Source organism: Coniosporium apollinis (genome assembly GCF_000281105.1).
Source record: "Coniosporium apollinis CBS 100218 chromosome Unknown supercont1.18, whole genome shotgun sequence".
Classification (NCBI taxonomy): domain Eukaryota; kingdom Fungi; phylum Ascomycota; class Dothideomycetes; genus Coniosporium; species Coniosporium apollinis.
This window is the reverse complement of record NW_006913280.1, coordinates 3,754-28,273: the sequence shown is the minus strand read 5'-3', so window position 1 is coordinate 28,273 and position 24,520 is coordinate 3,754. Positions and strand designations below refer to the sequence as shown.

Below are 24,520 nucleotides of genomic sequence, written 5' to 3'. Positions count from 1 at the left end.
CCAAAGCTGGCGAAAGCCAACTGAAGTATGCAGGTGTAGAGGCTGGGAGGATTGTCAGTGGGGCGGCAAGACGGATCAGCGACAACATTGCCTTGACGAACTTTCAAGTCTCTCTAAGACCGCTTCGACTTGTTCCCAGCCTGGCGCGGGAGTTTCCGATGAAGATGAGGTGGTTGGAAATAGGCCTCTTGGAGCGCCCGTCGCCTCAAGTTGCGCGCGATGAACAATGCTGCGTAAAGCGTCCAAAGCAGCTCTCAGCTCTGAATCCTGATGGACAGCTGGGTCCGGATCATGGCCAACGGTTTGTTCAAGTACGTTCTTCGCTGCCACGGACTCTGCTTGAGTCCCCGTATCACCGGCAGGCATAGGAGCCGCGGAGACATGGTCGAAATGCGAACGGCGAGATGTGTCGTTCCAAGGGCCATTGGAGACTGGTGAAAGAGGTCGCGGTGGCGCATTGATCGGCGGAGATGATTGAGCGTGGTCGCGAGGCTGTTGAAGCATATGCTCAATGCGAGCCAACCGATCATTCATCAGATCGAGCTTGCCTTCACTGTGCCTGCTATCAATGATTGCTCTTCGATGCGCGTAATACAGGGCGCCGACGAACTATTTCTTGGTGAGGTGGATCCTCTCTGGTCGCACCTTGCTGCGTTGCGTCGTCGTCCGGCATGTCATTCCCGATGCTCGACAGTGCGAGCAGGGTGAAGCACGATCACAACGCGTCTTCTTGGACCGACATTCATCGCACTGCGCAATCAACAGTCTTGGTACGGCGCAGGCATTGCTGTGGAGCATGAGCATCGTGTCGACTTACTGCTCGTGGAGCTGGTCCACCTGTCGCCGGTCGACCGGACGACGAAGGAGAAGATCCATCCATCTTGGTGGCCTTCGACACTGCCCGGCGGGCTTGGACGCTTCAAATTACTTTGTAAAGTACTCGACGGCGGATGGAGATGGAGATGGAGATTGTGAGGTTCAAGAAGCACAGACACCATTTGCACGCGTCGTGACGAGTGACGAGTGCCGAGGCATATCGTGGCACGATCGCGTTGTGTAAGATGAGATGGAGTCGAATTGCCATGTCCAAACCACCGACCTTTCATCACCCATTCACTGTAGGTTAAACGACTAAGTCGCCTGCAGAGCCTTATGTACGGTCTCTTCGGCATAAATATCGCCAACAAGACGTACACGCACTACTCCGGCGCAGGCCCCTTCAACAGCTCTTACCAAGAGCAAGTGGGTCGCGGCATGGCGGCGTTGCTCTCCCTCACACTCACCTCGTCAAACAGCAGAGCACCGCTGGAGCACTACACCAACAATTTCGCGTACATCTCATCCTTTCTCTTGACTCAAAAGAGACCATTCGAAACTGTCAAACAGGCAGCCGATACTTCGGACGCCGTTCTCACCGAAAAGACCAACAGACGGCATGTCTGTCGATGTCATCGTGGGTATTTAATAGCTACGTGGCCGCACAGGAGTATTGGCAGATCTGCTGTCCCGTGGGCAATGCTGGAAGTGAGAACGATCTCCTCTCTTCACCTCGTCTACAATTCTGACCTGTATAAAGAGTCTAATGAAGAATGAAAGCACGCTCTATTTCATTAAAGTCATCAAATCATCCTACAAAAGTCTTTCCTTTCGTCATACTTGCTGGACAGCGAGGCCTTCGACGCCGTAGCCTAACGTCATGATTTACCACGGGATGATATGTGCCAGGAGACCTTGCCACAGATAACCCAACAGCACCGAATACTCCGTCCTCACCTTCCCTGTCGAACCCACCGCGACCTCGCGATTCCGCAACTCCTTCTTCCTGGACGCCGCCTCTACCCACGCAGCGCCAAAGTCGGCGTAGTTCAGCTCCTTGCCGACCTTTTCATGCGTGAGAACGAGCTTGTGGCCCGTCCGCTCCATGCTCACGGAATCGTGCAAGCCCGGGCCGTCCATCAGGATGAAACTGAATATAGGTTTCGGCTGCTCGGCTTCGTGTCGGTACAGCAGCTCCGCCTTCTTGATGTCGGTGTAGGGAAAGTGCAGGAGGAATTCGGCGATCTTCCTCTGGAAACCGGACATGTCGTTGTCGATGGTTTCGTTATAGAACATGGTCCGGTTCACCAGCACGGTTGGCGGCTCTTCGAGATCTTCGGTTTTGAGTCGCTTGAGTGCGTCGATGATGCCTGCTGCTCCCTGTTGGGCGATGTCCATTCCGCGCTTGGATCGGTTGCCCGCGATGCAGTTGTAGATCACTTCTGCTCCGTGAAGGCATTCCGTGAGCGTCTCGCGATCCGTGATGGGCGCAACGTAGATGTGGATCTCTGGGCTCGTTATCTTCTCTAGCTGAGGGAATGCCGACAGGAGCTTCGCTTTGTTCCGAACGAAGATGTTGATCCGTAAGTCTTCCGGCTGTGTTTCGAGGAGATAGTGCAGAGTCGCGGCTCCTGTTGAGCCTGTTGCTCCTAAGATCTTTGTGCGTGAAAATGCGCGAGTTAGCCGATATATTTACATCGGCGTCATTGGCCATATGCTCATGGATGTGGCCACGCTTCGCACTTACCGCGTGTGTAGGCATCTCGGTCACGATGTGGGAGATGTCGACTTCTATGGACGTTTCAGAGCACGCTTTGTGGGCATATTGTTATGTATTCATATGGCGGCCACGAAACACCCGAACCGGTCTCCTGGAATGTCGTTGACGTATTGCCTTCTTGTCGGGATCCGTCGGGCTCCGGTCGCCAAGAGCGATGCTGCAGCTTTCTCATGCATTCTTGCTCCTGCCCTCAACCAAAGCAACGCTTCAAGAGGTCATGCAAAGAGCCACAAGTGAGACGATGGGCGGTAATGGCCGGCGTAGCAAGCGCAAAGACAAAGGCTGTGACGAAAGCACCGGCCGTACGCCCCGATTGAGAGCCACGCTCGGTGTATAATATACACCGAGCGTGGCGACCTTGCTGTCTGAATTTAATCCCATGAAGCTGTCTCGACAACTACTCCAGGACCTCTTCAACACACAATCACTTGCCGATATCAATTGAGATTCGTGTATCATCCACAAGAGAACCTACAGTATGTTTTTGCCCCATCTATCTAATTCTCCTGTAAAGGTCTTATTGGACCATATCCATAGCTGTGCGGGTTGTCTCCCCGAAGCTGGCAGCATAGTTACTCATTTCGGCCAATGTTTGAAGGCCAGTGTTGGGCCTGGATAGCCTTAGCAAGGCGCAACTGAGAATCGGCGTCCTTACTCTAGCTCAAGGGCATATGATGCATGCTGTACACCCACCCCAGCAAAGGCCGGCACACCCACAACCATACCCGGGGCAAGGCCAGGGACGATCCCCACGAGCATCGCAATTGCAGCTACAAACCAGAACGCCGCCTCACCAAAGGCGAACTTTGGCTCTGAACATGGGAAGAAAGTCTCAGCGAGCCCTTCTACTCGATCACTGAAGCCTTGTTGACCGTCTGATACACCATCCTGAACTGTGTAAGCAACGTTTGATATCACTAGTTCCTTACGTACGTGGATGGACTTAAAGAGAATATTTATGTTGATGGTCGAGACCAACAAACCGTCCGTCGTTGTCAGAGGGTTCAAACGGGTTGGTCGGGGGTCAAACCGGACCGCAAACGGTTGGACGGCGACCGGGCTTAAAGAATGCTCCGTTAGACGGTTAGACAGGGCTTAGGGGGATCTATACCTAAAGGGTAATAGAGCTATTAAGCGAGGCGCTTAGCTCGCAAAGCGGGTGCCGAAAGATGGTTATCCCGACCTTACCTTACCACCACGTGATTCTTCAAGGCTAAGAACACCACGTGATGACTTTCTAAGCCTAGAACCACTAGCAGCCCTATGCCAAGCCGTTTGACCGTTTTAACACCAAACGTCGGCCCTTCGCGGATGGTTGGACGGCTATAAATTACTCGACGGTTGGTTGGCGAAATAGCCGACCGTCCAACCGTTTCCGACCGTCCGACGGTTTGTTGGACACGCTGGTCTCGACCAGCGTGAGGTATACCCAGTTTAGATCCCCGATGTTTTAGTAATTTATAAATGTCAGTCGAGCGTCGAATTCAAGAATGGAAACATACCAGAGCAACCGGGTGATATGCAATTGCTGTACCGATTGACTCCACGTCAAAAGATATTCCAAGCTCGTTCGTAAATGATGTGTAATTTGGTAAAGAAGTCAGCTGCTGACACCAGGCACGAAGGTTAGTATCCGTGTTGGCAGCCTCGTACGCTTGCCAGTGGGTTGCTAGTCCGTAGCATGGCCGCAGTTGCTAGTAGCGAATGACATTGAGCTCTATAGAGGAGTCCGATACGAGCTTACACTTCGGCGAAATGGGAAGAGCTGCAAACAGCCCAGCACAGGTTTGGCCAGCGTCTTACGTCTGGTTTTGTCTGACTGCTTGAACAAGGCTGAAACAGCCTTGCACAGCCCACCACAGTATCTCCTCCATGCTTCATCTACACCAGCCTCCCACGTCCGATTGATAGTCCGCATTAGCGCCTCAGAGCTTGTCTCTGAAGGTATTGTGGTTCAAGCTTTGAGAGCCACATCCTTGGGACCAATCAGTTGCTGGCCCGGTAGCTGAGAACTCATGTAGACGGCGGTACTACCCATCGGACGTGTTAAGGCGCTGTACGGCCTCGGGAGGCAGTGTGGCGGTTGGATTGACGTTGTACGACAAGCCACCGCCAAATTGCCAAACCGCCAAACCGAGGAACCACCAGCACGCATTTCTCGCATTTTGCGCAGACGCTCTGAGTGGCTCTGATCAGAAACTATCAATTCTACTTCCCACCGCGTTCGATGATCAAGCAACTTCGTTTTAAAACTCACGATTACGAAATGACTCTATCCAATTCATGTGAGATATCCGCGCACTTATCTTGTGAGGACTTCTAGTACTTCTTTAAAGTTTCACCGTACGCGTAGTCATCTGTCAGCTTCTTGCGTTTTTTTTCAATCCAATATGTAGAGCCTTGCTTACCTAGAGACTTTGGAATACGAGTTATTCTCATTAAGACCTTAAAATAGAGTCGTAAGGATGCGGGCGCCCCGCGTCAGGCAGTGCCGCCTGGTCCATCGTAACCGGTTGACCCTGTCCCACCGCACTCCCATTTTTGGCGCTCCTTCCTCTATCTTAACCCTCTCTCTTGGTTTCTCGAATGTAATCAGTTCCTAAATCATACGAGAGAGCAATGTTGCTCAATAATCTCCCTTGTCTTTCTTCTACGCTTTCCTTCGCATTCGCCCGTCAGGTAGTAGCGGCCTGCTACTACGCCGACAGCTCTCTAGTCACGGATCTGGACTATCAACCATGTAATTCCGCCTCCGGGCCCACGTCAATGTGCTGCGCGACGAACAGGACCAACGCGCCCGGTACAGGGCGCGATGTGAGAGATAGCTGTTTACCAAACGGTCTCTGCCAGAACGTGTACGTCGATTCTCAAGGCCGGGAACATTATGACTACTTCCGCGATTCATGCAGCTCACCGGACTGGAAAGGTTGTCTGATGAACGTGTGTGAGACCGCTTCGGTAGGTACGCCTCGCTACATCTCAAGCAGAATAGACCTACTGAGAGCCATACCAAGGTTAGGTGACTTACGAGAATCTTGTACCTAGGGTAGACACAGTAGGATAACCCCCTGCGACTATAACAACTACAACACCACGAAATGGTGCTGCGGGCGTAATAGTAGCAGCTGCTGTTTGTCCTGGCCGAACCATCCGGACGCCGTCTCCATACCTTTGGTCCTGGGCGAAGCCGCAAGCTCAACCTCCCCATCAACCCAAACGTCCTCAGCCCCGGCGTCTACCTCACACAACAACGGGCTGTCGACCGGCGCCAAGGCGGGCATCGGAGTAGGTGCAGCTATCGGAGCGTTGCTCTTCCTCGGCCTCGGGATCGTAGTTGCTCGGGCGGTGCGGAGAAAGAAGACGTCCAAGGGATCGCAGGCGGCGCAGGAGCAGCATTCTTCCATACCGCTAATGTGGAACGGGCAGCATCCTGTCCCGGATATACATAAGATGCAAGAGCTCCATTCTGAACATAGGGTCGAACTGGCGGCGGATAGACAGAGGTGACGCAATGGCCCGGCAGAGGTTGGGCGCTATACAAAGAGAGTTTGCATGCGATGCTAGTAATATGAACCGCCTATCGGCGGCAATTTCAAGGTGATTCGCGGATCACACACTTACGTTGCTGCGCACCTTGAACGCGATGGGATGTTCGACCTGCCTATCTGCTTCTGTAGGCCGATTCAACAAGCTACGGAGGTATTAGAGCGCATCTTTGGCTTGGTGCAAGCCTCAGTGCCGGATTCATACATTGACTACTGTTAAGTTATTCCGATCGCGCAGGCGTCATTCCAACCTTCTCCCGCAAGAATTGTACGATATCATCTATCTCATCCGGCTCCTTGTACCAATGCCCAAATTCCTGGTACGCCCTCCACGTCACATCCAATCCAAGCTGCAGGAGTACATCTCTCGCCTGCTCACCCAGGCGCACCGACACCTTCTCGTCCGCCGTTCCATGACCCAAGAGGTAGGGTACACTCGCGAATGATGGCACTGGCTGTTCGTCTTTATCCAGCGGATCAAGGTCAACAATGTCTCTCGCGAAGTTTGCAGCTCGAAGCTGCCGAGCTTGAACTGAATCATCCACCCCTTCGTCGTCATCCGGGCAGTCAGCACTACCGAAGGGGTCGGTGTCATCAGCATCCTGTCCGTCTTCCTTGGCGGGCACGGCAGCTGAGCTGATGTTTTCAGCGAATGGAAGCCATCCGCTCATGCCGATATATCCGCCGAGCGACGGAGGCCCGCCTTCATCTGACGCTCTCTCGACTTCGCTAGGATCGTAATTCAGCGATATGTGCAGAGACATCGCACAGCCCTGGCTGAGCCCGCCGAGAATGACATTGCGCAGCCCGACTGCTTTCGCCTCCGCACGAATCAGCGCGTGGACAAAAGCAGAGGTCTCCCGCAGGCCGTCATACTGCAGATCCAGCCGCTGAGCGGGATCCTCGAGTGAGTAATTGTCGAACCATTGGTTGATTGGGATACGCTTTAAGGCTGTCGAACGGCGTTTCTTTGCCGTGGGAAAGATAAACTTGGCGCCGGGGAAGAGCTCTTGAAGCGTCGGGCCGGTGGATGTCTTGGCTTTTAGGAGCTCGAGGCCGAAGCGTGTCGCGTTGCTTCCGCGGCCGTGGAGGAGGATGATGCTGTGGGTGTGGTTTGTTGAGGGGAGTATGACAAGTGGCTCTGGATAGCCTTTCTTGCTTCCCGCCGTCTTGCCTTGAGGAAGTGAAGCTTGAGGTTGCTCCATTTTGATAGAAAGTGCTGTTACTAATGCTTCCTCAGAATGGATGATGAGATGTTGTAGCAGTGGAGAGCGTGATTTTTCGCTCGCTGTTGTGATTAGTTTGAACGAGGCGGACGCTTGAGATTATATATTGCTTTGAGTACCCGCTTAGTTAACCGTTCCACGGTTTAAGATGTGAGTCAGGCGAAACCGTAAAAGACCATCCAAAAAGACCGTAGCGCCAAGTTTACACCATAAGATCAAGCATTGAATGGTTTTAATTAAGCATTGTCCGGTTACTTTAGTACCGCAGTTTCGAGCAACCCGCAATCGAGGATTGATTTTCAGGATGGAACCGACTCAATGCCATGAACATGAATAAGTCTCTACCATGTCGCTTAGGTGTTTGAGATGGAGCAACAAAGCTCAAGTCTATCATATTTGAGCGCAGGTGGGACGCTTTGGAGGAGGGAGATATACACCCTGAGAGTCCGGGCGTGGCAAGTAAGACTTCTTCCCCGGCTCGTCACTTAACCTGAAGTCCGACTGCGGACAGCAAACACAGCTTCGGCGGGTCGCAATTACTCGCACAAAGTAGTTCCGAAGTCTGCCATCAGATCATACAGCAGAGGTAAGAAGTCACCGTTCTCAACATTGCAAATAAGGTTCCTAGTGCGACGGTCCAGACGGCTAATGACATCATAGTCCCACGAACTGGAAAAAGCTTGGTCGAGCCAACAGGGTATTCGAACGCATCACCCTTATTGCCAATTTGAGCAATCGCCATTTAAAGATTTGCTGGCCCACCCTCAGGGATACCTGCTTCTCTCGCTTCCAACCTGGTTGCTGTTGACTTTCTGACCCACCCTATCCCAACTGAACATTAATATCTGTGCGACTCGTGCTACACCTCCATTGGAAGACCCTCAGCGCTATCCACAATCATGGGTTGCGGGCCCAGCAAGTCGAGCCGCGGCGCTGAGCAGGGCGATGTCAACGCAAGACCTGCTGCAACATCACATACTGCACCAACGAGTAACACAGCACACAATCCGCCCGCGAGGACCGCGAATGCCGCTTCGACAAATGCGGCTCCTGCAGCTGCACCCTCGAGGAAAGTAGCGAGTCCCTCGAATCCGATGAACCCTGTGGTTTACTTCGATGTTGCTATTGGTGGTATGTCTCTTCCTTTTCTCAAGCACCAGTATCATTCCATCATTAGATTGTCTTCGCCATGTTTTGCGGCTGTCTTTCTCGCCATTATGATCTTCTCTAGATATCAAAACTATCAAATCCATTCATTGTCTCCTCCAGAATCTGATGAGTTGGGCCTGGCTAACTCCACACAGGTCAACCCGTAGGGCGCATACAGCTGGAGCTCTTTGTAAACGTTGTGCCGGCAACAGCAGAGAACTTCAGGCGATTCTGTACTGGCGAATACAAAGACCGCAACGGACGCTCCCAAGGCTACAAAGGAAGCATCTTCCACCGAGTTGTACGTATCTACTAGTTGGCTCCGTCTGCTTACCCTCCATCACGTGTTCACGTGCTTGGTGGCCGATGTGTGCAACCTTCTGCTACACTTATCGACCCGTACCAATGCATACAATATCATACAGCAAGTATCCAGTTTAGAAACGCCAGGCTGACAATCAAACTTCACAGATCCCCAACTTCATGTGCCAGGGCGGCGATTTCGTCAACGGTGACGGCACAGGTCGAGTATGTATTTACGGAGACTCGTTCGATGACGAGAACTTCGAGCTGAAGCACACCAAACCCGGACTTCTGAGTATGGCGGTACGTGCATCTTTACTGTTCCCCATCCTTCCCTGCCCCCAATTGGTTTCTAATGCTCCGTCAGAACTCCGGGCCGAACACCAACGGTTGCCAATTCTTTCTCACGACGGTCCCAACTCCGCATTTGGACGGCAAGCATGTTGTATTTGGCCAAGTCATCGACGGAATGGATGTTGTCAGGACGATCGAGAACACGCCGAAGGGGCCCGGAGATCGTCCGCTAAGGGACGTTGTCATTGTGGACTGTGGTCAGCTCTCTGGGGCCGCAATTACCTAAAGTTTGAGCGTTCGAAGCGAGAGGCGTACGTTTTGATTAAAGTCGGAGCTTGGTTTTATTAATGGGAGCGTGTCTCAGCGCGTACTTGTTGTAGTGGTAATAAAAAGCCTCTTGAAGATGTTCAAATGCCGCTTGCCGTACTCTAAATCCGGCCCACTTGTATCAAAAGGATTCCAGCGTCATGATGATTTGTTCTCATTTACTGCTTGGTATCTCGTTGGTCTTCAGGCACTCCAATTGTTGTCTAAACCCACCTTTTCATTGCATAGTCACATCGTTCGCATGAAGTTGCCTTGTTCTTCTACTTTCGACGGTTGACCGAAGGACTCTGAGGTGCAAGAGCGGAAGGTCGGTGTTGAAGTTTGTATTCAGAGAGTGCTAATGGGTACAGCTGCATCCGTCGAAGGTACTGTCTACATGTTCCCTCCTTCCCTTACGTACACTGACATTCTCCACACCGCCAGTCTGTTCTCTGGTGCACTGAAGCGCACACTACTGCAGGACATTCTGAGCATGCATCAGCACGGCAAGCTCCAGAGGAAACGGCTTGAGGATCTTGTCGATTGCTCGGTCCTTGTGCCAGTCAAAGTCGCTTGCACGGTCTCTGTCCCACCTACAACCCGGGAACGCCTTGTAATAAGCTTTCATGTAGTCCCAATATTCCGGGTAGTAGCCCGCAGCATCCCAGCCTGTGATTGCGACTACCTTACCCTCACGGACTAGGATATTTCGCGGCTTGAGATTCCCATGCGTAAGGACAATCTTGTGCGGAGGAAGTGCGTGGAAGAAATCTGCAACAAGATCGACCTTCGGCCCTTTCAGCAACTCTCTTTGACCGCTGCGCCACTTGGCAGATTCCTCGTCTTCGTACTTCCTCAAGGCTTTGATGATGTCTTCGTGGAAAGAGGCTTCGTTGTCGTAGCGATCGAATGCTCCTAGATGGAGATTGAGCATCAGGTCCTCACACATAGTGTTGTTGACCGAGCCGATGAAATACCCTTCAATGGCGTGCAACTCCTCCATATAACCGCGGAGCTGTTCAATGATCGCGGATTTCTCTTCGGATGTCATATCGTCCCAGATATTTCCCAGCTCTTCCCCTTTGACTTGTTCCATGATTATGGTGCCGTGGGTCCCGCCATTGCCAGATTCGTGTCGGTAGGCGTTGAGGACTCTGGGCACAGGAACACTCGTCTTCTCGCTGACGATCTTCATAGTCAGGGCTTCTGCCATTTCGGTGTTGCCGCCGGTCTTGACGATATTGTTGTTGATCTTGTAAATGGCCTGTGACTCAAAATCGAGCCATTCTAGCGGCGCGACCAGTTGCAGCTGTTCTTTACTGTAGCGTAGGCCGGACTTGGGCCAGATAGAATTAGTACTCATGAAGGTATGCCAGGCGTAAGCGCTTGATGCAGGAAGTGAGCCGACAACTGCAGTTATGAACGGTACAAGAGAGGGTTATTAATGGTGTTGCTAGCAATGTCTTTAGCTTGCGTGATATTCTTACAGACTCCAGGTGATTCTACTGATTTGTCTTTGCATGATCAAACAGGTGTGGTAATAAGACGCTTCACTAGGAGTTCTTTCTTTGCTTGGACTCTGCAAAGCCCGCAAACAGCCATCATGATAGCACGCATCATAGCCCAGAAAGTTTTATGCTGTGACCTTAACGGCGTGCCGTACTCACGCAGACGGACCAAGATCAATCAACCTCCCTTGAAGCTCTTACTCAATCCGGGAAGCTTCAACCATGCCTTAGCCACCTTACTGAGGTCTGGTTGCTGGTTCCACACGGCAGAATTGCCGATTCTTTACAGCGCGAACGGGCCGGGCTGTGCGTGAGCCTCCTCTCTAGCATTTGCGGAGTGTGACTGAGGTAATTGCTCTTGATTGAAACAGCTAGTGCAGGTATCTCCGTATTGATTGGCATGGCTTCTTCAGACCCAAGCGTCACCTGGGTATGCTGGCTTGCGTCGCGCTTGATGCGTGCCTCCAGAATGAGGGTGGTCAGGGCGTTGTAGTGCATGACCTGGTTGTTCCGCTGCAATGTCGTGTTGATGTAGTCGTTGGAAAGAGCAGGGAAGTCATCCAGGGTGCTCCCGCACAGCAAGTCGCGGTATTTGTAGACCATATCCATGATGTCCTTTCCCTTCGTGAGGAGCTTCGCCGTAAGTGAATCTTCAATGTGCAAGCTTGGATCGGTGGCGTTCATGGTGATGGCTTCTTCCAGGGCATCAAAACCTCCTTTCAAAGCACAAATCTTTTCGCAACATACTCCTTTAGAGATTCTCCTATGCTTACCTTCACCTTGGTTATGCCCCTTTCAGCAGACTGCTATCTTGTACGAATGCGAAGGGTACGGATGGAAAAGGACCATCATTACCATTGCCCCTAAGAAAACTTTGACTGAAAGAAACGTGAAAGCGATCAGGATCTTGCGGACCAGGCGGTCAAATTTACGGTCAATAGGCTCACGTTTTGCTGGTATCTCCGCCTGGAGGGCCACAATACGCCCCGCCCTCTCCACCAGCTCCTCGCTCGACACCTTGATATCCATGCGCGCTGGGAATTCAGCGCTCTTCGCCGCCGCCACACTTTTCTTCCTCTTCCTATGCGTTTCCCATTCGCGGAAGCCATCTCCATATATCTTTGGTAGTTGGTTTCATGATGTGGAAGGCTTTCAGGGCTTGATCAAGGGAGCCTTTATAAAGCTTGTAGGAGCCACGTGGAACCAAGTCCTCGCATGACGGTAGAAGTCGAGGCCTTGGTCAGACCGCCAGATGTGATCTCTGGCAAGCTTGAGGCTGTTCGTGAGAAAGATTACAGACGTGGGGGCCTTGGAATTCTGCATAAGAGGGACAGAGAGGATGGACAGTTCTTCGCTGGCATATGCTTAGTAAAGCTTTTCTGTCGGCGTCAGCTCGTCGAGAAAGCAAAGTATACACAAACTCGTATAGTGATTTGACTCGCCGAGCCGTCATAAAATTGTCAGCAGATTAGAACGGCGCCCAGCATAACCAACCGGCATAGTACTAAGAGTAGAACGGAATACTCCAAGCAGTTAGATGCGGTTGTAGTGCCGAGCGGTGACGACTGATTGCAAAAGGGCTGCCCAGGTGGTATTGGTGGCTTGTGAGAGAACCTCGGCGTCTGGCCTAGACGCAACGACGCCATCGATAACTACTCTCGTCACCGAAGTGGTACGCATCAAGCAAGAGGTGGATCGAGCGAACGCGAGAGCGGCGGAAGCTGTGAGAGACGCGCTGCTCGGGCGCCTCGAGATGATGGATCGAGAGGTGGCGTTCGTTGAAGAAGCGCGGGAGAGGTACCAAGAGGAAGCAGAGCGCGAAACGCGCAATTTGAACGAGGAAGGGAGAGAACAAATAGAGAAATCGGGCGAACGGATTGAGAATATCGGTCAAGACACACGCCAGGTGTTTAGCAAGTTCGCTGATGCGTTCAAGAAAGTTAGGGAACAGCGCTAGCGAGAATAAGAGCACTCGGTAGAGGAAGCAACTGCGGAACAAGACGCAGAGGGTTCACAGAATTGGACCATTGTCCCAGAGGTGATTCCCGAGATTTTGGCGGGCAAATGGTAACTTACAACTATCTGCACTCTATGCACTTCTCTTCGTCTTGTATAATCTCTTCTATCTTAGTTCGTTACAGCCTGCACAATCGCCCCCTTGTCTCCTTGATCCAGCCCGTCTAGCGTTTCCATATCCTCCTTGCTGATGTCGAAACCATACACATCCGCATTGGCCTCAATACGGCTCGGTGTGTCGCTCTTCGGCAGCGGCACCCAGTTCTTCTGCAAGCAGTACCTGATGAGGATCTGGCCAGTTGATTTTTGATACTTCTCCGCGAGCGCTTTGAGCGTCTTGTCATCCGCCTTCTGGTTCCGGACGAGTGGGCAGTACGCTTCCACCACGATACCCTTCTCCTCACAGTAGGAGACAGCGGTACGCTGCTGGCACCACGGATGGAGCTACCGTATACAATCAGCCCGCACACTCGCGCACACAACCCAGTCCCGCCCCGAAAGCAGAGCAGCAACTGACCTCAATCTGATTAACAGCCGGCGGCCACACCTCCGCCCACTCCTTCAACTCCTTAATATGCCCCTTCCCAAAGTTACTAACCCCAATATCCCTCACCTTCCCCTCCTTCCTTGCCCTTTCCAACGCCTGCCACATCAACTTCCTTGCGTCCCTCCCCCCGTTCGGGCTATGGATCAAGAACAGATCCACGTACCCATCCTTACCGCCGTCAATCTTCTCCACGCTCTCCACAACGCTCTTGTACGTGCTCTCCGCGTCCGACCCGGGCGACAGGATCTTCGTCGTGATGTAGACCTCGGAGCGTGGAACACCCGATTGCCGCACCGCGTCTCCGACCAGCGACTCGTTGGCGTAGTACTGTGCCGTGTCGATGTGGCGGTAGCCTGCTTTCAGTGCGGTGAGGCAGGATTTTACGCAGGTTTGGTCATGGGATTGGTAGACGCCGAAGCCGAGGCGGGGGATCTCGTGCTTGGAGTTGGGGAGTGGGAGGGTGGATTTGAGGGAGAGAGTGGAGGACGACATTGTGCGGGTTGGTGTGAGGGACTTTAGGACGGAGGTGAGGGACTGTGGTCGGAAGAGGGGCATGGGAGTAGATTGATGAATTTAAGGGACAGAAAAGCGTGGTGGGGCACAAGGATACAAAACGTCATGATTCAAGCTGGTTCCTAGCGGGCCGTACCGCCTTTCCTTTCTGCCCAGGGTTCTCTTGGCAGTATGGTGGGGATGAAGTTTTCCGTGACATCTGCATGGAACCAAGCTTCAGGAGATCGGGAAGATGGTTCTCCAAGCAATAAAGTACACGCGCGGCTCCCTCCAGATTCTGGACCAGCTGAAACTTCCTCACGCCGAAGTCTACGACGATATCCGCACCAGCACCGATGCATGGCACGCCATCAAGGAAATGCGCACGCGCGGCGCGCCGGCAATAGCAATCGTTGCGGCGTTGGCCCTGGCAGTCGAGCTTGAGAATATCGCGACCAAGGGCGAGCTCTCGCAGTTTGGAGAGGAGGTCAAGGTGTTCATTGAGGAGAAGCTGGAATACCTGGTTACGAGCAGACCGACGGCAGTGAATCTGGCGGATGCGGCACGAAAGCTGAAGAAGGCTGTCGAGGAAGCTGCGAAGGACGACAGTGTATCGGGAGAGGCCGTAAAGGAAGCGTACATCAAGGCCGCGGAGAAGATGTTGGTGGACGATGTACAGGATAACGAGGCTATCGGTAAACATGGTGCCGAGTGGGTAGTGAAAAACACGGAGGTAGGGAAGAGCGGGCAAGTCAGCATGTTGACGCATTGCAACACTGGGTATGTGTGTGAACCGTCCGCTTGGTGTAAGCTTGCTGACAGTAGAAGATCTCTCGCCACAGCAGGTTATGGCACGGCCCTTGGTGTCATCCGATCTCTTCACTCCAACGGCTCCCTCAAGCACGCCTTCTGCACCGAGACTCGGCCGTACAACCAAGGCTCCAGGTTGACTGCCTTTGAGCTTGTTCATGATAATATTCCTGCAACTCTTGTCACCGATTCAATGGCTGCCGCCCTGCTACGGCTCAAAGGACCATCAGAGCGCATTGCGGCTATCGTAGTGGGCGCCGATCGGGTGGCTGCCAACGGCGATACTGCAAACAAGATAGGCACGTACTCGCTAGCGATAGCAGCAAAGCATCACGGTGTCAAGTTCTTGGTTGCTGCGCCCAGGACGACGATAGATCTGGACACTCAGAGCGGCGAGGGCATTGTGATAGAAGAGCGGCCGGGCAAGGAGGTGACTATGATCAAGGGCCCGCGACACGACGGGGCTTCGCTGGACCTGCAGAACGTCGAGACGGTTAGCATTGCGGCGAATGGCATTGGCGTATGGAACCCGGCATTTGATGTGACGCCCGCGGAGCTTATCGATGGTATAATCACGGAAGTTGGAGTGGTGGAGAAGGGGAGTGACGGAGGTTTTAATTTGCAACGCTTGTTTGACGATACCCCACTAGATAAGCCCTCGACCATTGGAGGGATATGATAGCAGCTCTTTCTATGAGTTTAACCTGTTCTCAGGTATGGAAGCCTCTACACCGATACAGTGACTGCCGCAGACGACAGCGTGCCCTCGATACTGCTCGCCACTTCTCTGCTGCTACCGCATGTATCCGCAGTGCTGCCTCTTGTAATTTGATCTGTGGATTTGTGCCGCTGTCCGATGAGGAAGCGTAACGCTGTCGGGCAAGGCGGTTGACTTTCTCAGCGTCTGCCGCATCTTGTTCGAGAGGCAAGCAATTTGCCCAAGTAATATCGACGTTTCTCAGCTGCCGCTCGCATCCGAGGATCCGCTCGTGGTTTGCTTAGAATTGTTCGCGTTGATCTCCGGACGGTGTTGAGAGGCTCTCTGGTCCTCGTCGGCTTTGGCAAGCAGCTCATCAATCTTGCGTTCGAGGGCCGTCAAATGGTTCTCGAGGACTGATGCCGTCTGCTCCCCTCGGGCAAGATCTTTGAATGCCTGGACATTGTTAGCTGATACGCAGTTGAGCATGTAGCCGCAGTTACCTGGGCCATATCAGCCTCGCCAGACTTATCCGGCTTATCTCCGTCCTGCTGTCCGCTCATTTCTTTGATGATCCAATTGTATAGGAACGAGAGAATTGTACTCGTATGCATCTCTGAGGCTCAGCCAGCTGGGCCTTGGCGGATGACGGCGCTAGTCGAGCACGAGCATCCAGTCGCTCCGGGGATGCTGCCAGTCCGCCGCAACCACCAAACCACCAAACCACCGAACCTCCTTGTCGAACACTCCTCCTCCTCCACTCCAGCACCACGACGACCACCACCGAGCCACCGGGCATCGAATACGCCGCATGTAACTGCATTCGGCACCACAGTCTCACGCCATCATGTTTTCCGGCTCAAGCTCCTTCCTCGGCGGCGCCAACAGCCAGCGCGGCGGTCCTCAGTATGGCCAGCAGCAACAGCAGTCCTTCCAGCAGCCTACAGGCTTCGGTGCGCAACCCACAGGCTTTGGCGGGCCCCAATTACAGCCTCAGTTCACAGGGTATCCGCCCCAACAGCAGGGCTTCGGGCAGCAGCAACAGCCAATGCAGCCACAGTTTACTGGCTACCCGGGCCAACAGCAGCAGGCTTTCCAGCAGCCTCAACAGCCTCCACAGCAGCAGGCCTTCCAGACTGGACAGCAGAGCATGCCACCCCCTGCTCAGTCTCAGCGGCCACAGCCCACGGGAATGACCTCTGCGCAGGTGGCAGATTCGTTTAGATCGGCATCCGCACCCGCTGCTCCAAGGAAAGCTTCGACAGGCGGTGCCTCGAAGATACCGAATATCAGACTGTCATTTATCGCGGCGACTGACCAGGCCAAATTCGAGCAGCTATTCAAATCTGCTGTAGGCACTGAGCAGGCGCTCTCCGGTGACAAGGCGAGAGAACTGCTCCTACGATCGAACTTGCCGGGAGACGCTCTGTCTCATATTTGGTACGTGCGGTACCCAGGGAGGTAGCGACGCTGGTACTAAAGAATTGTAGGACTTTATCAGACACAACCAAATCAGGACAGCTCCTCTTTCCAGAGTTCGCCCTCGCCATGTACTTGTGCAACCTCAAGCTCGTTGGCAAGGAGCTTCCAAACACGATACCGGACCGCATAAAGAACGAGGTGTCGAGCATGGTGGACATTATATCGTTCAACGTGGCAGACGACCGACCGCAAGCGCCCCCGAAAAGCAACGCTCCGAACTTCGATGCGCCTCTAAGGCAGAATGCAGCATCTCCGCCTACGATACAGCAGCCACAGCCTCAAATATCGAACAGCCAGCTGCTATCCACACTAGCGCCCCAGCCTACCGGCATGCAGCCTCAGATGACAGGCTTTCCGGGACAGGCTGGATTTGGCCAGCAGCCTACAGGTCTCCAACCGCAACTCACTGGTTTTGGCGCCATGCCTCAAGCCACTGGTTACAATGGGCCTCGACCACCTATGCCACCCATGCCATCCGGGTTCGGTACAGGTCTCTCTCCTCAGCAAACTGGCATGATTGCTCCCCTGAATGCTCAGCCCACCGGTATGCCCGGCCAGTGGGGCCTAGTCAACGCGCCTGCATCCGGTCTCCCGAACATCCAGGCGTTGCAACAGCAGATGATGCCGCAGCCTGGCCGGGAAGCTGGCTTCACAACAACCGGTCTTCGCGGCAACGCAACCGTACCGTGGGCAGTCACGAAGGATGAGAAAAGAATCTACGACGACCTCTTCAAGGCATGGGATGGGTTTGGCAAGGGCTACGTCACTGGTGATCAGGCAATCGAGATTTTCGGTCAAAGTGGGCTGGACAAGGCAGATCTTGAGCGGATTTGGACGCTGTCGGACCCAAACAACAAGGGCAGGCTCAATCTGGACGAGTTTGCGGTTGCCATGCATCTCATCTATCGTAAACTCAACGGATACCCGGTTCCCAATCGGCTCCCACCGGAGCTGGTCCCTCCGTCGACGAGGAACTTCAACGACTCTGTAGGTGCCATGAAGTCTCTGATCTCTAGGGATGCAGAGGAGAGAAAGAATTCCGGCGCCTTCCTGCAACCACAAAGAACAGGTGTAAGCTACCTCAAGACCCACTCTTTTCGTGCCCCAAGCCCACTTGCTGCGGGTCGGAAAGATGCCACGGTCTTCCGCAACAATGACGATGACATGGTTGGCTACAAGTCAAGTGCTCGCCATCGCATTGGCGCTGGTGGGCGTTCGCCTTCCCCCGCTGCACCATCGTCTCCCCAGTCTGAGCGTTCGGTTGATGAGCCGTCCATCGATCAGCTGCGCAAGATGATTCGCGAGAAGCAGGTGCTTCTCGATGCCATCGACTTTCAGGACGAGAATGCGGCAGAGCAGGATGATGCACTCGACCGCAAAGACCGACGCGATGCTGAGGATCTCTACCACCGGATCAGGCGTATACAGGAGGACATCGATAATCACCCGAGCGCTGCTCTCCACTCAGGCGACTCTGACGCGGAACGTAGGACACTCCGGCGACAGCTGCAAGGCCTAAGAGATCGGCTGCCAGAGCTGGCGTCTCATGTCAGACGCACAGAGCGCGCCATTGCGGACGCCCAGCTCGAACTGTTCCGGCTGAAGGACGCAAAGGCACATCCAAACGCCGCGGCTGCTATCGTCGGTAGTGGACCCGGCGGTGCAGTCACCGAGTCTGACCGATTGAAAGCGCGCGCAAGAGCTATGATGCAGCAACGGTCTGCAGCCCTGCGAGGCGAGAAAGTAGCGACTGGCGACGATGCCGAGGGCGCAGCGAGGCGGCTTGAAGAGGAGAGCTCCCGTATTAAGAGCGAGAGAGAAACCAATGAGCGTATGGTCCAGGACGTTGAGGACAGCGTTAATGAATTTGGTAAGGGTCTCGAAGACAGCCTGAAGGAAGGGGCACAGGACGCGTCTAGTGAGCATGAGCGTAGAAGGTGGGAAGATGGTCTGGGTGTCGAGGATGAGGTTAAGGATTTCATCTTTGATCTGCAGAGGAGTAGCAGGGCGACTAAGGTCCGGAAAGAAGAGTATGTCCCGCCCTTGTTGCACGCTGATCTGTCCGCTAATCCTCGAATAGCACGGGCCGTGATTCGCGGGATCGTTACGCATCACCCTCCGCGCGTGATGAGTCAAGCAGACCTTCAACGACGACACGCAACGACAGTCCAGCGCCTAGCTCGGAGACCTCTCGCCCTGCAGTAACTCCATCCTCTACTGGCACGTCTTACTCGTCATACAAGACAGCGGAAGAGCGCGCAGCGTTCATCAAGCAGCAAGCCGAACAACGCATGGCAGAACGTCTTGCAGCGCTCGGTCTCCGCGCTCCTAGCAAGTCTGGTGAGACGGCGCAGCAACGGCAGGAGCGTGAGAAGAAGGAACGAGAAGATCGCCTTCGCCAGGCTGAAGAGGAAGACCAACGGCGCGAGCAAGAGCGGTTGCAGCGGCTGGAGGCTGAGGGCGTCATCCCACCCTCAGTCGGTAAAGCCGATGCTAAGAAACCTCCGCCACCACCATCTCGCAAGAACAAGGCCGAAGCGCCTCAGAGCGATAAGAATCAGTGGCAAGCAGAGATGAAGCGTGCTGACAACGAGATTGCTGGTCAAGCTCTGAGGGAGCAGCAAGAGGCGCAGGAAGCAGAGACGAAGCAGATGGAGTATGCGATATTCTCCAAATGCTATACTAAATGCAACAGGCTAATGTTCTTTACAGAGACGAAGAGCAGCGGCAAGAACGAGAGCTTGCTCAAGAGCGAGAGGCCGCTCAGGCCCGTCTGCGTGCCCTCGAAGAGCAGGTAAAAGCAGGCAAAGTGAAGAAGCAAGAGGAGAAGCGACGAAGAGAAGCTGCCCAACAGGAGGCCAAAGCGAAGGAAGCGCGTCTAGCCGCTCAGCGTGCGGAGCTTGAAGCAGCACGAGAACGGGAACGTCAGCTTCAGTTGCAGCTCGAGGGATTGGGTGATGAGGATTCTTCAGACGAAGAAGGACCCCAACAGATTACGCCTCAAGATACCACACCAACCGCCAGCCAAGAACTGCCTGCGCGAGACGCACCGCCAGCAGCACCACCCATGCCACCGACCGCGCCGCCCCTACCACACCAAGCCAGCTCACCTCAATCAGTCACAAGCCCTCCGCCCGACACAGAAACTAAGAACCCCTTCCTAAAGAAAATGGCCCAAGCCAACGACGCCGCCGCCGTCCAAGCCCAGGTGACGCAAAACCCCCCACCAGCAAGCGAAGTCTCGACCAACCCCTTCCACCGCATCGCGGCACAAGACTCCGCCCGCACCCCCTCCTTCGACACCACCTCCCCCCCCGCCACCCGTCCCACGCGCGGCAGAGCAAACACATCAAACACAGACGACTGGGACGCCAGCACTACCACCGACGCAGACTCCTCAGACGACGACGACCGCCCCACCGGCGGCTCGGCTAAACAACTCGCCTCCATCCTTTTCGGCACCATGGGGCCGCCGCGCCCGCTGTCGTCGATGGACAACAAGTCCCCCCGGCCCGACAGTCCGCAGGTCTCGTCTCCGCCTCCTGCGCCGCCTATGCCGTTGGAAAGCGCGCCGCCGCCTCCACCGATGCCGGGCGCGTTTCCGGGCGCTGCACCGCCGCCGCCTCCTATGCCGGCTGGTGGTGCGCCTCCTCCGCCTCCGATGCCGAATCTGAGTGGGGGAGGGGGAGGGGATAGGGGCGCGTTGTTGGGGCAGATTCAGGGGATTAGTAAGAGTGCGTTGAGGAAGGTGGAGACGAAGGATCGGAGTACGGCTAGTGTTGCTGGGAAAGTTTTATGAAATTGAGGGCGCGGAGTGAGGAAGGAGGAGCTGTTGGGGGGGAGAGGCGTGGAGTGCGCGGTAGTGTAGGTAGCTGTAGTTAGGTAGGTGCAGAGAGATATTGTTAATTCGAAGACAAGATCGTCGAAATAAGTCATGATAACTTCTGCGCCGTTGCAAATGCTCTGTTGGCTTGTATCATTTGCGCCCATCCCAACTTCTGGCTACAGCCCTGCTTTTTAACACGCCTGACTGATCAGCTACTCAGTGCTCCGCTGAAATGTCCACTGGCTGTTTTGCCGCCGTCCTAAGCCAACCCCGCATTAGGGACTGGAAACAGGGGCTTGGAGAACCTGGAGACATGCGGCGGAAAAAAAAACAGTCACAGGCCTCCCTCCAAACAGCCCCCTCGCCCCCCCAGTCCTGAACTCTCTTCCTCTGCAGAGAAGGCCAGGTAGGTGTGCCACATTAATGAAGAAGCAGAGACACCTCACGCTCGAAAACTGGCTCGAAGAAGTGAAAGACATGTTGATCAAATGTTTTTGAGGAACAGAGCTTGGAATGACTGGGAACGAACAAGCGGCCTTGTTCCGTCACCTGGCGGAGATGCGGCCGAATATGTAAGCGGCGTAGCAGTGGACTGTACCATAACAATCAACAGCAATCCACTTTCAATAATTCGTAAAGAGCACTCTCGCAGTTTCTCAAGTCGTTCTTTCTGTCCTTCAGCTCAAATCTTGTGTTATTGCTACAATATAGAGCGAATTGCATATGACTCTTCCTGGGGACATGTATAAGCACAAACCCTTGTACAACCTCTACGCTCAATAACCAGATCTCGAAAGGCACAGCCGCCATCATGACAGAGAAAATCCAACCGTCGCTCCGCTGGGGAGTTATAGGTACGACTGCAGAATGAAAGCTACCGCCTCCTACAAGCTCTAAGGGATGACAACCAGGAACCGGCTGGATTGCAACAGAGTTCACTCGTGATCTTCTGCTCGATCGTCCCGATGCCCGGGCCTCGCACTCTTTCGTAGCAATCGGGTCCTCATCAACCCAAAAAGGCAATACCTTCGTCTCGACAATATGGGCCTCAGCCTCAAGCTCCGCCCCCCGGCCAACCGTCTACGACGACTACCATTCCGTCTACAACGACCCAAACGTCGACATCGTCTACATCGGCACCCCGCACGCTCTGCACGCGCAAAGCTGCCTCGACGCCATCGCGGCAGGCAAACATGTGCTCTGCGAGAAGCCTTTGACCATCAATGAAAAAGAAGCCCAGACCGTGATCGCAGCCGCGAAAGAAAAAGGCGTCTTCCTCATGGAAGCAGTGTGGACGCGTTTCTTCCCCCTCGTCTCCTCCCTCCACAGCATCCTGCACGTGGAGAAACGTGTCGGTGGGCTGCATCGCCTGTTCTGCGACTTTGGGCTTGATATGCAGATGTCGACGTTGTCGCCGACCTCGCGAGTGAAAGACCCCGCCCTTGGCGCTGGCGCACTGCTCGATATCGGTATATACTGCTTGACCCTCGCCCGCGTGATTTTGGATGGCAAAGCTGGTGTCGAGGCGAGCGAGCCGGAGGTAATGAGCACCATGACGATAGTCGATGGTATCGACTACTCCGACGTCGTCATCTTATCCTATCCGCCGAGTGAGACTCAACCTCAACGGACAGCCATCTGCACCGCGACCGTCCTCCACAAGTCTCCTGAGGACTTCTGCCGCGTTGAGGGCGATCTTGGGAGTGTGACGGTCTTTGGACGCACTGCGGCAGCGCCTTTTGGCTTCAGGATCAAGTTGAATGAGAGTGTAGAGGAGGAGGTGCTTGAGTTCGAGAGGCCGGGAATGGGCTTCCATTACGAAGCCGATGCGGTCGCTTTGGATATCGCTGAGGGAAGGAGAGAGAACGCGATCATGCCTTTAGAGGAGACGGCTCGGATGATGAGACTGATGGATCGAGTTAGGAAGGCCAACGGCGTGAAGTATCCGCAGGATGATTGACTGAGTGATGTTCAGATGCAACTAGATCTTGACCCAGCGCTCCAAGTCCCAGTGTTAACTGACCAGAAGCTTTCGTGACTGCTGTGAGCACGCCTCTGACAAGTTAAATATGTATGCGAGCCAAATTACTTCAAGACGTGGTTTGGAGTCTTAGCACAGCTTAGTGCCCCAGCGAGGGTTTTGTGGTGGATATTGTGGACTCGTTTAAGGTGATTCTGCATCTTTGCATGAAGAGGCATCTCCCATGCATTTGTATTAAGCAATGAAGTCTCACATAGGCTCTGCACAACGAAAAATCATGATACCACGTTCACAGCTCGCCTGCAAAAAGCACGTTGTGGACAAGCAGGCATAACCATGAGATCAAGCCAAGGGATGCGGTGTTGACACATCGTACCCTAGAACTGCGAACAGCAAAACAGAGCATTGCTATGGGAAAGAGGTAAGTGATGCATATATCTATACATACATACCGACAGCGAGCCGTCCGAGGCAAAAAAAGATTAGCTAGCGTGCAATCACATTCTTCTATTTGAGCTGTCTCGGCCGCTTCTTCAGCCTGCTCCGTCGTCCGTGGTTGCTGAGGTACAACTGATTACACATTAAACATTCAACCTCCTCGCAGCTTCGTACTGCACTGACGATGCTCGCCTTCTTCTTTGTGCCGTCCGTCTCCTCCTCTACAGCTTCTGCAGCTCCATACTATCAACTCTAGCCTCCTCACTCCCTCCCCTCCCGGTTCCCATGGTCGTCCTCCACTCCTCCTCCCGTTCATTAGCCCTCCGCTTGTTCGCCTTCCTCCACAGCTTAACAGCATGCGCGGCAAACCCCATATACACGAAATATACGATGGCGACGCCGAACCCCAGCACGGCTCTAAAAGTGGCGAGTCCATCCCACACCGCCGTATTGTAAGCGCCGCCGATGTCGTCCCTTCCCCAAGCGAACATCGCTTGGCAGAGCCAGCCGCCCACTAGGGCAATGGAGAGGCACAGAGCCCAGACGGGGTGCAGGCGGGAGCGGAAGTAAGCCCAGAGGTGAAGGGGGAGGTGGACAGTTTCGACTATGAGTATGGAGATGCGGGCGAAGACTTCGGAGCTGAGGGACTGTTTGTTAGCAGGGGTTGTGGGTTGTGGGTTTTGGAGGGAGATTAGAGGAGTCACTTACGCGCCCTCTGCTGCGCTATCCCAATACCCGGGTGTGATCGCGACGGGGTAGCAGGATATCCGGCCTGCGCAGGCGCCGTAGGTGCAGTTGTAGCAGTTCTCTTCCATGCCAATCGTGGCGCTGTAGACGAGGGAGGCGGTGCTGAAGATCCAGAGGAGGATAACGGATATGGAGATTGGAATGAGGAGTAGTGGCCCATAGCGGATGATGCCTCTCCAACGGTCATCGCGCTCGTGGAAGACATACTGGACAATTCGCTTAAACTGCATCGCGATTTAGGTAGGGAAGTGCTATTAATCTAGTGATGAATGTGCCTAATAACAAAGGGAGGGCACGGTGATGAGGCCAGACCTGTGATATAACTGAAAGACGCTGAAGGTAGTGATAGATGAGTGTGACGGATAGAAGCAGAGCACCCTGTGTTGCTGGCCTTGAAATCTAAGTGAAAGCTGCGAGATGTGCTCCATTGCACAGCCCCCAAGATCAAGCAACACTGCCTGCTTGTAGAGAGGATCGTCATGCATTGACTTTGCGTACGGCCATTGCTAATTTGGCTGGCTTGGAATCTTCTCCCATAATTCGGCCCTACGTAGTAG

The 24,520-nt window shown here is 54.0% G+C and overlaps 11 protein-coding genes across 11 annotated transcripts; 4 read left to right on the top strand and 7 right to left on the bottom strand.

Moving 5' to 3' along the window:
- Positions 1 to 1,701: 1,701 nt before the first annotated feature.
- Positions 1,702 to 2,578, bottom strand: W97_04150 (uncharacterized protein; the record flags this gene model as incomplete). The annotated part of the gene is made up of 2 exons (XM_007782043.1): positions 1,702 to 2,472; positions 2,564 to 2,578. The coding sequence occupies 2 exons, from the start codon at positions 2,576 to 2,578 to the stop codon at positions 1,702 to 1,704; spliced, it is 786 nt and encodes a 261-aa protein (XP_007780233.1).
- A 3,784-nt stretch (positions 2,579 to 6,362) lies between these two features.
- Positions 6,363 to 7,346, bottom strand: W97_04149 (uncharacterized protein; the record flags this gene model as incomplete). Its single annotated transcript, XM_007782042.1, has 1 exon — positions 6,363 to 7,346. One exon carries the CDS (start codon positions 7,344 to 7,346, stop codon positions 6,363 to 6,365), a length of 984 nt encoding a protein of 327 aa, XP_007780232.1.
- A 920-nt stretch (positions 7,347 to 8,266) lies between these two features.
- Positions 8,267 to 9,399, top strand: W97_04148 (uncharacterized protein; the record flags this gene model as incomplete). Its single annotated transcript, XM_007782041.1, has 4 exons — positions 8,267 to 8,498; positions 8,672 to 8,817; positions 8,988 to 9,122; positions 9,187 to 9,399. 4 exons carry the CDS (start codon positions 8,267 to 8,269, stop codon positions 9,397 to 9,399), a joined length of 726 nt encoding a protein of 241 aa, XP_007780231.1.
- Positions 9,400 to 9,891: 492 nt separating this feature from the next.
- On the bottom strand, positions 9,892 to 10,782 carry W97_04147 (uncharacterized protein; the record flags this gene model as incomplete). Its single annotated transcript, XM_007782040.1, has 2 exons — positions 9,892 to 10,088; positions 10,110 to 10,782. 2 exons carry the CDS (start codon positions 10,780 to 10,782, stop codon positions 9,892 to 9,894), a joined length of 870 nt encoding a protein of 289 aa, XP_007780230.1.
- A 323-nt stretch (positions 10,783 to 11,105) lies between these two features.
- Positions 11,106 to 11,611, bottom strand: W97_04146 (uncharacterized protein; the record flags this gene model as incomplete). Its single annotated transcript, XM_007782039.1, has 2 exons — positions 11,106 to 11,173; positions 11,224 to 11,611. The coding sequence occupies 2 exons, from the start codon at positions 11,609 to 11,611 to the stop codon at positions 11,106 to 11,108; spliced, it is 456 nt and encodes a 151-aa protein (XP_007780229.1).
- Positions 11,612 to 13,054: 1,443 nt separating this feature from the next.
- Positions 13,055 to 13,982, bottom strand: W97_04145 (aldo-keto reductase; the record flags this gene model as incomplete). Its single annotated transcript, XM_007782038.1, has 2 exons — positions 13,055 to 13,387; positions 13,461 to 13,982. 2 exons carry the CDS (start codon positions 13,980 to 13,982, stop codon positions 13,055 to 13,057), a joined length of 855 nt encoding a protein of 284 aa, XP_007780228.1.
- Positions 13,983 to 14,235: 253 nt separating this feature from the next.
- W97_04144 (methylthioribose-1-phosphate isomerase) lies at positions 14,236 to 15,471 on the top strand (the record flags this gene model as incomplete). Its single annotated transcript, XM_007782037.1, has 2 exons — positions 14,236 to 14,762; positions 14,811 to 15,471. 2 exons carry the CDS (start codon positions 14,236 to 14,238, stop codon positions 15,469 to 15,471), a joined length of 1,188 nt encoding a protein of 395 aa, XP_007780227.1.
- A 279-nt stretch (positions 15,472 to 15,750) lies between these two features.
- Positions 15,751 to 16,052, bottom strand: W97_04143 (uncharacterized protein; the record flags this gene model as incomplete). Its single annotated transcript, XM_007782036.1, has 2 exons — positions 15,751 to 15,945; positions 15,993 to 16,052. 2 exons carry the CDS (start codon positions 16,050 to 16,052, stop codon positions 15,751 to 15,753), a joined length of 255 nt encoding a protein of 84 aa, XP_007780226.1.
- A 284-nt stretch (positions 16,053 to 16,336) lies between these two features.
- On the top strand, positions 16,337 to 20,770 carry W97_04142 (uncharacterized protein; the record flags this gene model as incomplete). Its single annotated transcript, XM_007782035.1, has 4 exons — positions 16,337 to 16,929; positions 16,980 to 19,016; positions 19,109 to 19,627; positions 19,684 to 20,770. 4 exons carry the CDS (start codon positions 16,337 to 16,339, stop codon positions 20,768 to 20,770), a joined length of 4,236 nt encoding a protein of 1,411 aa, XP_007780225.1.
- Positions 20,771 to 21,608: 838 nt separating this feature from the next.
- On the top strand, positions 21,609 to 22,757 carry W97_04141 (uncharacterized protein; the record flags this gene model as incomplete). Its single annotated transcript, XM_007782034.1, has 2 exons — positions 21,609 to 21,651; positions 21,709 to 22,757. The coding sequence occupies 2 exons, from the start codon at positions 21,609 to 21,611 to the stop codon at positions 22,755 to 22,757; spliced, it is 1,092 nt and encodes a 363-aa protein (XP_007780224.1).
- A 680-nt stretch (positions 22,758 to 23,437) lies between these two features.
- W97_04140 (uncharacterized protein) lies at positions 23,438 to 24,193 on the bottom strand (the record flags this gene model as incomplete). The annotated part of the gene is made up of 2 exons (XM_007782033.1): positions 23,438 to 23,855; positions 23,925 to 24,193. 2 exons carry the CDS (start codon positions 24,191 to 24,193, stop codon positions 23,438 to 23,440), a joined length of 687 nt encoding a protein of 228 aa, XP_007780223.1.
- Between the last annotated feature and the right edge of the window lie 327 nt (positions 24,194 to 24,520).